We start from the raw sequence: 17225 nt of genomic DNA, 5'->3' as shown, positions 1-17225 counted from the left end.
GGACTAGAAAGGGACAGAGGCTTGAGACTTATGTTTTCACCCAAGATTATAACTTCCTGGCCTAGATTGGGGGCTAGAGCTTGCATCCCCTCTGTACCCCCAAGCTCTGACCTCTTCTGTGATTAATGAGCTGACGATTCCACATCAATAAGGAATTAACCTGGAGCCCCCACCCATCAATAGGAGTCTGGGTTCCCAGCCCCGTCCCTGATGCAGTGCTCCAGGGTCCTGGCGCAGACCAACCCTGCTTTACACACCCACAGCCAAGTTCTTTCCCCCACACTGCTGCCAGGAATTAACCCCTTAACTGCCTTTGTCCACACCCACTCATCATCTCTCCCCCCGCACACACACACAGGCAGGAGCTGTTTATATTGGTTTAATCCATGTCAAATGTAGTTTACAAAGGGAAAGGACAAGTACCTTTGTATAGAATATACAGACACAGCATCACACCGTGGGGCCCACAGGAGGGGTGGGGAGACAACACGCTTCCCCAGGAACAGCAGCTCTAAGCCCAGGAATGGTTCTTGGCAGAAGGCTGGGCAGCCAGGAGCACCCCCATCCAAACCCAGTCTTAGCCCCTGCTGTAGCTCGGTTCCCTTTCCTGTGCCTCCCCTCTCCCCCAACTCCTTATAAGGAGCCCCAGGAGCTAAGACTAAGGAGAGGATCATGTCCCTTGGGGCATGTGCCCCATGTCTGGAGAAGAAATATACACCACTGAACACCGAGCACATGGGAGAGGGAGGGACACATGGGAGAGGGAGAGGCAGGTACCCCAAGAGGTGGATGGGCCGAGCCCCCAGCCAGCCCTGAAGGAGGCACTGCTTCCAGGTATTCTTAAAAAGAAAAAAAAAATCATACAACCAAAGGGGAAAGGAAGGTTAAGGGTAGGTAAGGTGTTATCCCATTTATACACAACATTGTAAACATACACAGTCTATATTACATGTGCTTCAGTCTGGTGTTTGCATGTCTGTCAGTCGGTCAGTCAGTCAGTCAGTCAGTCTGGGGGCTAGATCTCAGGACACTTGCCCTGCTACCCACTCCACCTATACCCCCCTGCCCCACTCTGGGAATAGAACCTGGAACAGGTATGGTCCCCAACCTTGATGGGAGCCAACAAGCAGGGCCTGGGCCTCAGCCTCCACTCTGGCTCCAGAGGCCCTTGTGTGTGTGCGTGTGTGCGTGTGTGTGCGCGCATGTATGTACACGGGGAACCTGTGTGCAAGTATATACAAAGGGTAGGGTCAAGTCACAGAGGCAGCAGGCAGGGCTGCCTAAGGCGAGGCCTGCCTGGGGTGGCTAGCTCACAAGTAGATCCTCCGCAGGTCTCCCGGCGCTGTGATGGTGTTGCACTGTGGGCAGAGCTTCTTGGCACCCTGCAGGGAGAACGGGAGGGCTCTGGTTACACACAGTGCTACATGTTTGCTCCTGTGAGCACCTGGGTCTGTACCAGTTGTGTGCTGGGCCCTTGGTCCCATCAGCATCGGCTGGGGATCCATGGGCGGCCTCTGTGCGCAGGCAGGCACACTCCTGTGTTGGGGGGATGCCAGGATCAAACCGCCTGGCCAGCCCCGCAGCAGGAGCCCCAGTAATGAGAACAAGGCTGGGTCCAGCTGTGGCTGCCTCGGCCCTAACGAGATTACACGCGGCCTTTGATCAGGACACAGAGCCCACGTCCGGGCCTTTTATTGCTGTCTCCGGGCGACATTTTAATGGCTGCTCCCGAGCGAAGAATAGGGGCAGGAGCAGAGGGAGCTTAGTAATGGGAGGGGGAAGGGCTGAGACCTTGGTCCTGCTTACCCACACCCAACCTCCTCCTGATCCAGGATCTCACCAATACGTGTTTGACACAGTGGGCCTTCTGGGGGTGGGGGCACAGGAAGGGAGCAGGCAGTGAACCCAGAGAGGGGGGAGGTGACAATGTAGTGAGCTTGGGGGATGGGGTATCCTGGCTTCTGGCTGTGTTCCATGGTCCTGCTCCCCCTTGCCCCTCCTCATTCCCTCTCCCAAAGCAGGCTCAAGCATAAGCAAGGACATGTGGGCAGTGCCCAAAACAGCCACCCCCTCTCCAATCCCCATGCCACCTCACCAGGGTCCGCAGCCAGCACTCCTCGCAGTGCACATGCCAACACTGGATGGATGTTAGGGGCATCGAGTATGAGTCCTAGGGAGGAGTGGGTAGAGAAGGGGTCACACTGAGGCTGACCCACCCTCTAAAGGGATCAGATCACAGTGCAGAGACCCTTTCCAACCCCCAGGGGGCAAGGAAGCATGACCAAGGGCACCAGTAGGTTCCCTTCCTCTCACCATGCAGATGAGGCATTTGTATCGATCCCCACGGGATAGCTGCCGTTCAAGTTCCCTGACCCGAGCCTTCAGGGCTTCAAACGTTGTCACAGCTGAATCTTCGGTTATTCTGTAAAGAGGACAGCATAGTGGGCAGGCAGCAGGCTGGCATCCTTATCTGAACCTCGTTTATACCTTCCTTGAATTTCAGAACCACGCATATAAGTATCTCCCACACGCCCCCACTCCCCACCTGCCCATATCCTGTATCTGCAAACTCCACATTCCAGAATGAACTCCTCACCATCCTTGTTCCTCCACCTCTATCCTGGTGAATTTCTAAACCAGATACTGGGGAACCATTCTCAAACCATTCTTGGTGAATTTCTAAACCAGATACTGGGGAACCATTCTCAAACCATTCTTTCCTGAAAGTATCCCTGACATCCAAAATCGGTCATAGTTCCTAATGTCTCTGGAATCTTCACCTCTGCCTGCCCTCTGCCCGCACTCACCCAGGTCCTCACCCTGCCATCTGGGTTACTCCACTAACCTGAATGGCATGCTTCTCTGCCTCTAGTCCCCTCACTTCTTTTTACTCTCCCAGCACCTAGAATCTTATAAATTTGACCATTTCTACTTCCAACAGTTCAATGTCTCTTAGAGTAAAGCTCTATCCAACTCCTCACAAGCTCACAAGAGCCTCCTTGGTCCCCAGGCTGCCACATCACTCAGTGCCCTGCCGCATACTTTAAGTTCTGTCCACACTGAAACACTAAGTTGCTCTACACACCCCACCATTTTTCATTCCCTTGGCTTCTTGGCACTTTCTGCTTCCTCTCAATCCACACCTCCTAATTCACTAGGTTCCATCTCATGGTTCAGACCTAGTTCCTACCTCTTTCCAGAAGCCTTTCCAACTCGCCAGTCAGCACCACCACTGGTGGCTGCCTCTTCTGTGCTCTGCCAGCCCCCTGCACTGGACTCTACCCACCACAGCAATATACCTACAGATGTCTTTTTCTCTGCTAGACTCAGTTCCCTGAGGGCAAGCTGCTCATTCTACCAGTATTGACTGTGGGTAACTCTACGCTAGGCACATGAGTATGACTGAACATTTGGTGAATCAAGAGCCAGTTCAAACCCAAGGAAGAGTGAGGGTTGTGGGGACCGGAAGGGTCCCACATAATCTAGTTCCCTGGGGTGCAGGCCTGGCCTGCCTCAACGGCTCCTTGTTGTGTCTTCTAAGGCACATCAGATTCCCTAGTATCCCTCACCTGATGTCCAAGGACTGCACAAGAAGGTCCCTACAACCTTTGAAGACTTTTTGGGCTGTAATACTGAATAGTGAATAGATAGGACCATCTCAAGGAATGACCCCTCCTAAAATAAGTGAACAGAACCTAGAGGAGCTCAGAGAGGGAGAAGAATGCTTCCTGGAGGAATAGAAAAGATGGTACTGGAGAGAGGCCTTAGGGAATAATAATGATAATACAAATAAAAGAGCTAAAATTTATTAAGCACTTACTAAATGCCAGGGATTGTACTGAGGGACTGAAACTTATCTTATTTACACCTCACAAAAACCCCATGAGGAGATTATAATATTCCCATTTTATACAGGAAGAAACTAAAGCAGAACAGAAACATTAAGCAGCCTGCCCAGGTTCACAGAGTGGGGGAGAAGGGATTTAAACCCTGGCAGACTGATTTGGTGATCAACAAATAATGGTGTGACTAACCACTATTCTTTATCGACTAGACCCAGGAGGAGACAGGTCTCCAGGCCAAAGGAACATAGGAACCAAGGAGAGAAAGCCCAGGAGCCCTAGCTATCTGGAAGGCTCACCTGTGGGTAAATAAAAATGTGCTAAAGTGGGAAAGGAGACTATCTGAAAAGACCTCAGACGCCAATCGGAAGAAAGTGAGGTTTACCTTATAGGCAACGGGAAGTTGTTGAGGATGTTGGAAGGGGGCTGGGAAAGGATAAGAACTGAACTTTAAAAGGTATATTCAGTCAGGAAGCAAAGAGTGGTCTTAGGTAGAATCACAAGAGCAGTGTGTTGTAGGCAAGACCATCTCCAAGGGTAGCCTGTTCGGCCAGTGAAGGGTAGACAATTGGCTCAGAAAGCTTGAAAGCTTACAGGTAATCTGTCCTTGCTGGGTGTGTCAGTGGTAATGGGAGGTACAGGGAGGATGGTGGGGAACATTCCATAGATAGCAATACACTTTGATCTCTGACCTTTCTTGGGGTACTAGCAACAATATGACTTCCTGATGGCTGTATTCCTCTATCAAGGATGCTCTTGACCTACCACTCCATGGGTCCTTGATTCTCTCTGCCCTGCCTCTCTCTAGGGAAGCTGAGAAAGGCTCTGGCTGACTCCCTGAAAGCATTCATTCAACTTTCCAGCCCTGGAAGCCTCTACCTCCCTCCTCCTTAACAAGCACCTGCACAGCTGGCTCCTCCCCTGGCATTTTCCCCAACACCATATGTACCATCCCCATCTGGACTGCCAGTACTTCCTGACAAAGAGACAAGGATGGGTAGTTATGCTCCCTGCCTCTCCAGGGACCAGACTGGGCACCTGGTAATTATTCAATTATTTCAGAGATGGGGAAACTAAGATTTAGAGCTGGGGGCAGCCTACTCCAAAGTGGAAAACTAACTTTCAAACCCCAAACCAGAGAATGAGCTTTGAATTGGAATTGGAAAGGCAGAAAGGACGGGGCCAGGAGAGAATGAAACAATTTCCCAGTGCATCCTCGAAGCTCCAAGGCCACGTCTAACTCCAGAGTCCACCCTCCTCTGGATGAGCGCAGCGTGCACCAGGCCTCTACTCTTTGCTTCTAGCCTGATTCAGGCTGGTGGCAAACCATTCCTGAGCTCCTTCAGGGCACAGGGTGGACAATGTCCTAGAAGAAGCTGAAGTACCCTTCCTTCCGCCTTCTCTGGGTTGTGAAACAGATCTAGGGTGGAAACCATACTGTGTACAAGGAAGAAAAAAGTCACAGGGACTAAAGGACCCCAATCTTGGCAGACTTGGATCCAATGACTGAGCCAGTCCCCAGTCTGTTCCAGAGCCCTGCCCACTGGTGCCTGTGCTCACACAGGTGGGACAAAAACCCCGACTTCCCACAGCCTTGGGTGGGTAGTACCTTCATGGCTGGCCACTGGCTCTGGCCCCCACCTCCCCCTCGGGCGCCATCCCTGATTAATGATCTTGTCTTTCTGATTTATGAGCAGCCCCTTCAGATGAGGGTGGGCGCCCCTTATGGCCCCACCCGCCCCGCTCAGCTGGAGTAGGAGAGAATTATTAAATAAACATCCATACGTCATTCCTACCCCCCCACGCAGGTTGCGCCGAACCCGTGCGGCCCGCTCTGGCGCTGACACAGAGCAGCTGCGGTGATTCATGGGCAGCCGGGCCCTGCGCCGCGGCCCATACATCATGCCAGCAGCACTCGCGGCCCCGGCCGAGATAAACTGATCAACCACAACGGGCTGGAATGAATTTATGACAACACAAAATGGAGGGAAACAAATGGGAGGTGACCCTGGGCCACCGACCTGGCCCTGCACTGGTCTGCAATCCACTCTCCTGGCAGGAGGCAAGATGGAACAGTGGTCCTGGAATGAAGAGGCTGCTTTTTAACCCTAAGCAACTTAGCCTCCAGTGGAGGGGATGGCTGTGGGGAGTTAAGCAATGGCCAACGACAGCAGCTCTAGGCACCCGAACTGGACATTGCCACTTCCGAGGACTACAGCTGGCCTTGCTTGGGCATCTGGAAAGGCAATAAGGTACCCAGATAATTTCTTCAAGTCCTTGTGGCTCCTGGGGATCCAGGCCAGGGACTGTCCAGCCCTAGTGAAGTGCTTAGGGATCCCCCTTTTCCCTGCCAGAGAACCCAGGCCAAAAATTCCAACCAGAAGTGATGAGACCCGGTGTTCCTGCCTAAAACCCACTGCAAGTGCCACCCGGGACAAGAAAAATGAAACCAATTTAGCTCCCGATTAAGAAACAGAAACTGGAGATGAATCAAGTGTGCCGGCTGGGCTGGGTGGCCATACATCACATTCCCTGGGCGGAAGCCGCTGCAGCAGGATGCAGGCAGGCAGGCGGACTGCTCCTCCTTCTGCCAAGGCTCCCAGGGCCATGGCCCAGTGATCAATTCACAGAGTCACGCTTAACACCAGCTGGGCCCCACTGTCGGCTGTGTGCCCAGGGCTGTGGGACTAAGGGAGGGCTGGGAGCCCTGGCAGCCCTTCTCTTCCCACTGAACCGCTGTCCCAGGGGCCCCTCCTGGCCACTCACTTCTCAATGTCGCTGTTCTTGCAGGTCTTCTGCATGGCCTCCTGCTTGCTGCTCTCCCCATTGCTGGTAGATGGCATCTCTGTTGGGATATAGAGGCAACTCATGCTTTGGCCAGACTGGGCAGCACAGGTGAGGGAATGGGCCTGAGTCCGTCACCACCACCCAGAGGATGTCCACTCTCCCCCACTACTCCTAGGTCAGGACTTACCATCACTGGCCCATTTAGAGAACTCCGGTGTGATGCGTGTGCTGGGAGGGCCACCACTAGAGGAAAGGAGAAAGATGAAAGTGAGGCCTGAAGGCAGGCAAGGACAGCCCTGAGGGTGGACACTCAGTTGACCCTGCCTCAGGGCTTCCCATCCTTCTCCTCTATCCCACCCCCAAGCCTGTGCCCACACTTGCTTTAGGACTGCGCCCCGTAGTGCCTCTCTCTCCTTGGCTTCACCAGGCTCCTCGCCTGTGCAGGGGATGACATCAGCCTCCGTGTATCTGGCATGGTGGTCAAGGACAATGGATCCTAGTTTACGGTAGGCCTTGAGGGTTGAATCCGGCCAAAACTGAGACACTGACCCCAGGGTGGGGTGGCAGCAGTGAGTACCAGAGATTTTAGCTACTATGCTTATTCCCTTTGGCCTATCCCACCAGCCCCAACTGGTCCCACAGTGCCCCAAGGATACTGTGGCTTCCCATACTCCAGAGTGTCATCCCCATCCACATCCAAGTCAGCATCACTGTCCGGATTCTCCTTGCCGCTGCACATGACGAAGCCAGAGCCTGTGGGAAGCAGGATATGAGGAAGACTGGGGGCCAAGGGGGCCTCTTCTGTTGCCTCTAGGTAGGCTTGTTGCCTCTGCCTTGGCTTTATCTGGTCAAGTTTTGGACATCAGGCCTGGAATATAGTGAGCCAAATCTTGTCTCTGATATTTTGGTCCCTTTCACTCTACATAACTCAACCTTTTTGGCCACTGCTTGCTGCTCCAAGCGGTCTCATAAACTATAAATACTATGTCAAGTCTTCAGGAGATACCCAGGCCTGTTGTCCACCTGTCTTCCAGGTCTAGGAAGAGCAGATAGAGGAGAGAAATTCAGGTCTTATGAGATTACCCCACCTGGGACCTTGGCATTCCCTGTGTCCCAAGGTCCAGCCTGACAAGTCCATTAGAGGGGCAAGCAGGCTAGCTAAGGCCAGCCAGAACCATACGGCGGGACCCCCAGCCAACGTCCTGATTTTGGCTGCTAGGTCCTTGCCAGCAAAAACACCAGGCAGCTGTTCAAATATTTGGTGTCTGAAGCGCCTGACATTAATTATTCATCTCCACCTCACTCAGCCCAGATTCCTGGACAAGTGCAGTTATAAAGGGATTAGGAGGGGACAGACGAGGAGAGGCATGCACACCTGCTTCTGAAAGCAGTCCATGAGAGCATGCAGGCTGGGTGGAGGCAGGGCAAGGCAGGCGGCTGACCCCACCAAGGTGCAGTTGGCCCAGGGACAGGCAGACTCTTTTAGCCAATGGGGAGGGAGAGTTGCTGATGCTACACAAGGCCCACTCCCTTATTCTATGCTCTGAGACTCCCAGGACCACTCTTTCTGATAGCCTAGCAGTCCTTCCAGAACAGAGCTGAAAGTTACAGAATCTGTTCCAAGTAGCAAGGAAATCCTTAAAGAGGTTAGGGAGAAGCCTGCCTAACGGCCAGAATTCTGCCTAACGGTCTCAGAAACTTCTTGTCCTTTCTTTCCTTGTTCCTTCATCTTGCTTACCATATAGTTCTGAACCTTCTTATCTTTGCTCCAAAAAGACTATGCCTCCCCACTGCGTGCACAACCCAGTCTGGCTCCTCAGCCATATCCATTAGGATATCTTTATTCCTCACTTCTCTCCACATGCATATGGACAGACTACTTACTGCACCTTAAACATAACCCTGTATGTCCTTCTCTTAACACCTTAGCTCATACTATTTACTCCATCTGGAATGTTCTCCATCTTTCAAGCCCATTTCAAAAACATTTTCTTTCTGATCCTTCTCCCTTATATATCTCTGGTCTCTGGCCTGACAAAGGTCCCACCCATCCCAGAGGTGAGCAGCACCAAGGAAAGAAAAAGGCTAGGCACCGCCAAGGCTCCACCCCTCCCTGACAGTCCTCATTTGCCCTCCACACCTGAGGCACCAACAAACTCGAGGCAGCAGGCAGGTCAGCAGCAGGGCCATTAAGCTGAGAAAACACCAAGTTACAGCTCTGTCTCCTATTCACGGCCAAGTGTCCTGACAAGCAATTCCTGCCTTGTGGGTGAGTGGCACCTCTATAAACCCTCTGACAGTTTGGGAGACAAACTCCGCCATCAATCAGAATGTAGCTATCAGGTTCACTTACAGCATGTGCCCCCCGAGCCTTGCCAACCCCCCTCCCCCAAGTACACACAGCTCAGCAGTCAGCCTCACATCCTCAGCTCAGCCTGGCCCTACCTAGCCCTGCTTATGGGTGGGCAAAAAAAGGAATCAAAGAACCCACAGCAAAGCTGAGAAAACAGGGTACCCCAAAGCCCCAGTATCTCAACACTTAAGCAGCCTGTGGCCTGAAGTCCTTTCCTCTGCAGGCTCATCACTTGCCAGGCCTGGAGCAGGACTCGTTCTCCAGCGGAACACAATCATTGTAGTCTCCCAAATCCTACATGTTTTCCCTTGCCTTGTGCTTCATACCTCCTGTTATTTCTGCCTAGAACCTTGTCCCTCCTAGTCTACAAAACAAATGCCTGCTCCTTTTGCCAAGTCTGGCTGGCAACCATGCCATCTACTATTAACTCAGTGCCTACACACAGTAGTTGCTCTATAAATACTTCCTGAATGAACTCCCACCTCAATAACACCCCTTCAACATTTACTGAACTCTTCCTCAGCCTGGCTTGGCATTGAGCACCCAGAGTTTCAAGATCTGATCCCTACCCTCAAGGTGCTGAATATAGATGAGACTTCCTCAGACATTTCTATAGGTACTCCTTCCTGTGCAACTCCAAAGTCATATTTATTACTGTGTACGGTCATTGTCCCTCACCAGATTGGAAGCCCAAGTATGACCTGCTACTGTGATCTCAGCATCATCCAGTAGAGCTGTCCAGGCCCACAACAGGTACCATACAACACACCAAGCAATAATGGCTCAATGCTGCTCCAATAGGTCCTGGGAGCCCTATGCTAGAAGGAAGGCCAAGGCATGATTAGCTGGTGGCCTGGAGAAACCTCTCAGAATGCAATCTTCCCTATCAGCCTCAGCCGAGTTTCTGCTCCTCTGACTAGTAAGGCAAGATAGAGAGCACGACACATCTTGTTTTCGAAAGAAAAGGCCTCTCTGTATAGTCTGAGCAGTTTACTCTGACCCTGACACCATTCTCCAGTAGAGGCAGATGTTGGGAACCTCTCCCTACCCCCATAGGTGTTTAGAAGAGGCTGCCGCTGCCAATTTCACTCCTATGCTGCCCCAGCCTGCTCCAACCTCCTTCCCAGCACATTAAACTTTATTTTCTTAATGAAATGTCACTTGCTGACTTCTGGCAGAAATCATAATAAAAAGAAACGGTCATAAAGCAGTTTTATGCAGACAGTGCCCCCGCCAGCTTGCCCCCCTCCTGCTCTGAGAGGAAGGCTCCACAGTCGTTTTACATTCTCAGCTGCTGGAACATCCCAAGCCAGTACTCAGAGGCAAGATGGCACGGAGAGCTCCTTTCCAAGCCTCTGGCTCCTGTTCCATGTAGCTTCAGGGGACAATAGACAAGCTGCCACTCCTGCTGCTGCTGCTATCCAGGGAAGGGACTCAGCCCCCAGGACCTCCAAGATGACTCAGAGTACCCTTTAGTCACTGAGGAGGCACCTTTGCTATGGTGTGGCTTTACCTTAAAGTAGCATAAAGGGCTGGGCTGCTGCCCATAGGCAAATTAAGCTTGGTGGTCAGTGATGCTCAGCAGAGTGGATCCCAGTCTGGGAGGGTAAGCAACACGAAAAATACCTTCCTGCCAAGTGAACTCTTAGTGATAGAGAAGGAGAGGGTTAAGTGCAGAAATGTTAGGCAAATCTAAATTTTACAAAAATGACCCCTCTTCCATAAACTCATTTCTTCCTGGGTCATTGAAATGGGGGGTTGGTGGAAATCAGTGTTAATTTAATCAATTGATCAGATAATCGATTGAGAAACTGGAGACGCCCGTTTACTAGGGGCTGTAATGTCCTGGAACCTGAAACCACAAAAAAGGAGCCATTGATTTCCTTACCTACTGCTCCCAACAAAACCAGAGTCTAGGGAGAAAGGAAAGTCTTGGGTCCCTCTAGAGGTCTGTACTCTCCAAAGGTTGGGGGTGGTGGTGAGGGAAACAGGGGCAGCAGCTTCCGGAGTTTTACACTGGCATTAGTTACAGATGCAGTTACGGTGTCTTGTGTAAACGCCATCGATTGGGGAGCTGACAGTCTGGGGAGCTGCGATGCGGGACAATCAATCGGCCTGCAGTGTCACCTGCCACCTCGCTGAACAGTTGACAATGCAATTATCCAGTGTGGAGGCAGGGAGTTGGCGTGTGTCAAACGCACTTAGCCACTTTCCGGGCCTCCTCGATAACGCGTTTCACTGCCTCACGTCAGGAGAGACGCATAGAGACAGACGCCGTTTAAAACCATTGATACTTGCTCCTTCTGCCTGCACTCCCTCTGTCCCAGCCTAACAATTGTGTTCCAAAAGGCGATTAAATCCCGTCAGTCGTCACAGGACAGAAGGTGCCCTGCTCCTTGCCACTTCTCCAACCCCCTCCCACCAGGCAACAGTTATAACTAAAGATTGTCAGGAGTTCGAAGGCAGCAGCCCTAACTCTCTCCATTCCAAAACTGCCTGCAGCAGCTGACTATTCCAACACCTGTTACTGACTAGATGGGCAACAGGGCTGTGCCGGGGGACATTTTAGCACCTGGGGCTCCCATCTTTTGGAACCCACCATGCCAAAGGAGATAGCAGCTAGGGCTAGGCCTATTTCTCTGTGCCCCAGGACTCAGAATACTTCTCACCCCTTTGACTCACACTCTGGTTCTGAGGTTTTATCAAGCAATAGTCAGTTAAAAAATTCATTCCTAAGCTGCCTTGTCTGTCCTCTACATGATACTTCATCTAGGCTACTTGGAACCAGCCTAAAACTAAGATAGGAACTCAAGGAAGATGCAGTTCCTAGGATAAGATCTGGCTAGGTCAGGGGCCTTGCACAGCTGGTTCTCTTAGTACCCTCCCTCCCACCTGTTTGATTCAAAGGGGCTCAATGCTGGATTCTAGCAACACACTTCCTTCAGGGTTCAAAGATACAGCTGGAGCACCTTCTACTTTCTATGCAGCCTCTTGAAATTCCTCTGCCTTGCCACTCATATGCCCATCACATCACTGTCATCTTATCTGAAACCAGCTATTCCTATGTCCTCTTTCTAGCTTGCCCATTTCAGACATGAGGAGCTCCAGGCTCCTCAAAGTTGCTGAACCAATACAAGGGAGGGATCAAAGATCACCACCTTAAGTCTCTTCTCCAGAACCTAGGAGCTAGATATTTCCCAAGGAAAGGTGTGTGTCACTCATCACATATTCCTTTGACTGCAGATAGGAGTAGGTTTGCTCCCAAGAGCTGTACGATTAGGTTTTCCCTGCAGCCTGCTGCTCTAGCCCAGGGCTGGCATGGTGCCACAGAAGAATGTCTTTTCCTCCTAACTGCTGAGCACCTTTAGGGGAATGTTGGTGAAGCACTAGGTTCTGTGTACCACCATTTACAGAATTATAACTCTGAGTGAGAAGAAACAGCAGCAGCAGTTAGCAAACCTAAGGTTCTGAGAGGACAATCAACAGCCCAGGACTGCTCTGAGAACTAGGAAGGCCAGAGTGTTTCCTAGACAATTAAAGTCCTTCAACTTGCTCTCCTGACATCTTTACTATTTCCTTAGTCCAGGGGTCAGGAACCTATGGCTCGTGAGCCAGATGTGGCTCTTTTGATGGCTGCATCTGGCTCACAGACAAATCTTTAATAAAAAAAATGTTAAAAATATAAAACATTCTCATGTATTACAATCCATTCATTTCCTACCGCTCATGTTCATGGTTGTGGGTGGCTGCAGCCAATCACAGCTGTCCTCCAGGACAACACCAAATTTTTATTGGATAATGTGTAATGTACATTACATTACACATGAGGGGTCGTTGTATGGCTCTCATGGAATTACATTTTAAAATATGTGGCGTTCATGGCTCTCTCAGCCAAAAAGGTTCCCAACTCCTGCCTTAGTCTCTTAAAGATCTATTTCTAGCTAGACCTATCTTGGTGCTTACCTGTTAGGACAGCCTTTATTCTGTCCTAAAATACTAATTCCTGGCACTCCCAGGCCTGAGCTATACGGGCCTGGCCCCTCAGTAAGCACAGGTCCTATCTCCAGGGCCTGCTCCTCTCAGCTAAGTGTCTCCACCAAAACTTCTGCTTGCCCACTGGCTCCATAGCTGATTTTAGTCCAGGTAGCAGATTTGCTCCATCAGACCAGAGCCCAGTGCCTGGTCAGAAGCTTTGTTGAGGATGACGAAGGGACCCTGGTCTGGGAGGAGGAGCAGCGGATGATCAGATAGGAGAACTTATCTGCAATTCCTCAATTCTTTCATATCTAACAAGGACAGCAATCTCTGTTCTGTCAGCACGCACAGCACAGCATAAATGGGCCTCACTGCTCGCCTGCTCATCCTGCCTGCTCCCTCTCTCTGAAGTCGGCTGGGCAGCTTCTTCAGCCGGCGTTATCACTCCCTCTAACCGGTCTTGGCAGGCAATCTAATTCCTCCTGAAAAGGTCACCGCCATTTTAACTGCCTTTCAATCACATTAAGCACGCGCTGCCCGGCTTGCGGCCCGGCCCGCCCGGCGGGCGATCAATGCGATGCACTGACACCAGCCCGCCTGGCGGGGCCACACCCAACCCCCCAAGAGTTGAGGCCTATTGGTCCTGGCCAGGGAGGGTAGTCTGACAGATGGTCAGCTTCTACAGACAGGGTTTCAGGGCAGAGGCAGTCAGGATCAGCCAGGGCTTCTTTTGAAACACCCTCCCACCCCTAGTGAGGAGCCTCAGCCTCCTCCGCTCCACTGCGCCCCACTCTCTGCTTTGTGGTCCCTGCTGATCTCACTGTAAAACAGCCTTTCAAGTCTGCCTGTCTTTTGACTGCACTAAGCTGTTTAAGAGGCGGCAGCAGCTTCTATCAGGAAAGCTGGAGCAATTCTCTGCAGATAAAGGCACCCCCGGCCCCTGTTCGCTCTTCAAGTCTCACTCTCATTCTCGCTCTCCAAATCGCTCAAAGAAAAGCCCCCTTTGAACTCCCCTCAGGAATTCTTGAAAGGAACAACCTCACAGTGTAAACACTCAGGGAAAACTGACACCCACCCAGGGCCTAAGAGCCCCTCGTGCCGGCTCTGCAAATGCATCCCAGCGCAAGGGAAATACTTTGTCAAATCATCAGGCCTTATACAGCTTTATCCCTCTTAAGCCTTGTCTGGTGCCCAGGAGCCATCAGGTCCAGTTCTGTGCCAAGAAACCTAAGAGGTTGCCACAGCAATGGAAGATGTGAATGTATGCAGCAGCCGACAGAGTGAACCCTGAGCAGCATTGTGGAACTGACCCTGCATGGGCCACCACCTGTGTACAATTCATGGGATCTGGGCTTTTGCTGCTCATTCTCCTACGGCCTCAGATCTCTAAAACTCTAGGATGGAACCAGAGTGAAATGGCAAATGAACATGCCCTAGCTCAGTGCTTAGGCTTGGGAACCAGTTTGGTCTGATTAACCTTCCTCATTTATACTTGTCCCCCAAACACGTGGGTAATGTGAGAGAAACCCAGAGGCATAATGCCCTACGTGGGCTCAGAGCCCCATGGTATATAGACAGTGCACTGGACAGCACCATGAAGATCACATCTCAGTACTACCAGCCCCAGCAGCAGGGCCCCAGAGAGGCAGAGACCCTCTTCCCAGCTGCTATGTGATTCCCCAGGGATCAGACACAGCAGTACTCCCAAGGGTGATGCCCAGAGAACTGCAGGCAGATGGGAAGCAGGCTGGCTCACTTAATGACCACAAGCTGCAGTGCCAGCTGTGCCTGAGCAGAGAAGAGCTGGAGGCCAGGAGGCAGAGAGCCCCTTCTTCCATTGCCCAAGGCAGGAGAATCTGACAAGAGGACACTGACCCTGCACTCCCAACCAGTCTGCTGTCTGACCAGGTGCAAGTGGGGGACTTCCACTGGGCTACACCACATCCCTCTGAGGAGCGGGGAGCGCAATGGCGCAGCTGGGCTCAGGCCCCTCTTGCTTCAGGGCAGAGGGGCCCATGGAGAAGGGAGGGGATCAGAGCTAAAATTAGATTCACCGAGGAAGCTCATGGGAGGTCAAATTTTGCCATAACTCACTTTCTTCTCTGTAACTGATTTCTCTGACATGGGGCTGAGGAGGAGGAGGAGGAGGAGGAGGAAAATCCAATGTGTTTGCCTGGAAGCCCTCAGGGCCCCCAGTGCTGGAGGTGTACAGCAGGTTGCTGGATTCTCATTTATCAGCCTTAAGAGGGATGGAGTGATAAATGCATAACCGTCCCTTTAATATTTTATGCAGGTGCTAACGCGGCTTGGCTGTCACCTTCAATGTATCACCGGAGGCTGAGAGCCCCCCTCGTCACTCCTAGCTTGCAGCCTCACAATTCCATTTCTCCACCCAAATACTTCCATTTTAATATGCACATCACAGGCAGGCAGCACAGTTACAAAGGAGCTCCGCCAGCAGCAGTTCCCAGGTGGCAGAATGGATGACCGGCCACCAGCCCCGGTCTCTTGGCTCCCAACAGATGTATACCCAGCACAGGTCTGGCCACCAGAGTGCCACTGCCTGTGTGTCAGCTGCTTGTACCTCGGAAACCACCTTCCAGGAGAGTGGTGGCCCGTATCCGCTTCTGCCCGCACCACTCATACTCCTCAAAGCGGTTGCTGTTCTCATGCTCGATGTCCACGGCATCATCCTCAGCCATGCAGGAACCTTCCCTCTGTGAAGAGCAGAGCAGGATCATGCGTGTCCCAGGCCATCCCTACCTACCCCCCAGGGCCTACAAGGAAGGCACCACCCTTGTGAACGTGCAGCCCTTGTGGGCCCCAGCTCTAGGGATCCTGTGAAGTAAACCAATCTAGAGGTCAAAGACCTGGGCCTCTTCCCAATCATTTTCCACTGGCGCCCCAGGGGAGAAGTGGGAGAGTGAAAGCAAAGCAAGAGAGCAAAGAACAGAGTGGAGGAAACTGCTGACACCTCACAGAAACCCCAACAGCCCGTAGAGATCTGGGGGTAGTCAGCAGCTAGTGTCGGGGGGAGGGACTAAGGGTGGGAAAGGTAGGTGATGAAGGCCCCTCTACCTTAGAAAGGCAATGCTCCACATGCCTACTCATCTCCTGCTCCGATCCTGCCAGGGGGCGGCTGCACAGGGGACATACCTGCCCTTCATCTTGCTTCCTCCGTTTCATTTTCCCAATCCGAGCTGCATGGAGAAACCGAAAAAACAAAGCACAGAAGAGGCAGTCACTGTAGCTCCCAGGGTCCCAGTGGAGCTGATACGTCCTGACCTCCTGCCAGCCATTAGCCCCTTTATTCAATGCCTGATCTGGCTCTCATTATGCGGCACCTTCTTCTCCTTTGGGGACTGAGACTTGTCAAGAGTACCTGGGGAGAAGACTGGCGCTAGGCCAGCAAAGTGTCTACTCTGGCCACAGCTGGCTCAAGCTCAACCCATACCTTTCTATCTCTAGAGGTCAAGGAGTGCAATGAGGAAAGACACTCCATGTTGCTAGTTATCTCCCTAAAAGGCCAAGACCATGGACTCCTTTGGAGTCAAGAAATAGCAACTTTAGAGAATATCTTTTGGAGTGAATCCAAGGTCACTCCAGGGGCCTGATGTGACCTGTTTTTCACTCATCAAGTAAAACCTCCTTTGTTCCTAGGCTAAGAGCCCCTAATTGTCTTACCTAGAATCATCCCAGGAAGGATTTCTCTCATGTCCACTGGTCCCATTTTACAGAAGAGGAGACAGAGGCCCAGTTGTAAAGATACAGAGAGTCTGAGTCAGAAAGCCCATAGTACCTTTGAGAGGGCAGCCCTCACCGTGCCTACCCAAACCTGTTCCATCATTTCTAATCAGTGCAGAGGGGCTGTCAGGCCCTGGAGGCAGAGGGCTGCCTGCCATGCTGTCCCGCAGGGGGCTCAATTCCAAAGTGCACACTGCAAGCCCACAGCACTGCTAATTAATGCTGAGAGATGCAATCATTTCTAATTAGCTCACTAATCCCTCTCTGCAGCCCTCCTGTCACTGAAGCAGGAAGGGGTCAAAACAAGGGACTCTTCCCTCTAGCCCCTCCCTGGATGCAACAGCAGAAGCAGAGGTTGCCACTCTGAGGTCAGATGGACTGGGGCATGGCGGGTGAAGAGGGAGGTAGCCAAGGAAGGAAAGGTTCCCCACTGCAGGGCTAGGAAGCACTTTCTTATGGACACTGACCCTGAGGGGAAGCTCATGAATGCAGTTTAGGGAGGGAAACACTGGTGAGAACTGATA

The 17225-nt window shown here is 51.9% G+C and overlaps 1 protein-coding gene across 3 annotated transcripts in view; it reads right to left on the bottom strand.

Annotated features, from left to right (window-relative positions):
• Positions 1-363: 363 nt before the first annotated feature.
• The window catches only part of RNF220 (ring finger protein 220), a 236900-nt gene continuing 220038 nt past the window's right edge, over positions 364-17225 (bottom strand). For 2 of the 3 annotated variants that reach the window (XM_066376181.1, XM_066376180.1), the window contains 9 exons: positions 16036-16157; positions 15542-15674; positions 7286-7382; positions 7011-7097; positions 6817-6872; positions 6609-6687; positions 2314-2422; positions 2096-2170; positions 364-1382 (listed from right to left, as the gene is read on the bottom strand). In XM_066376181.1, the coding sequence (XP_066232278.1) occupies positions 1311-1382; positions 2096-2170; positions 2314-2422; positions 6609-6687; positions 6817-6872; positions 7011-7097; positions 7286-7382; positions 15542-15674; positions 16036-16157 (830 nt within the window). In that variant the 3' untranslated portion in view covers positions 364-1310. The remainder of the gene's footprint in view (positions 1383-2095; positions 2171-2313; positions 2423-6608; positions 6688-6816; positions 6873-7010; positions 7098-7285; positions 7383-15541; positions 15675-16035; positions 16158-17225) is intronic. The other variant, XM_066376182.1, reaches the window with a different exon arrangement.

This window comes from Saccopteryx leptura, chromosome 3 (assembly GCF_036850995.1).
Source record: "Saccopteryx leptura isolate mSacLep1 chromosome 3, mSacLep1_pri_phased_curated, whole genome shotgun sequence".
NCBI classification, from domain to species: Eukaryota; Metazoa; Chordata; class Mammalia; order Chiroptera; family Emballonuridae; genus Saccopteryx; species Saccopteryx leptura.
This window is presented reverse-complemented; position numbering and strand designations above follow the sequence as displayed.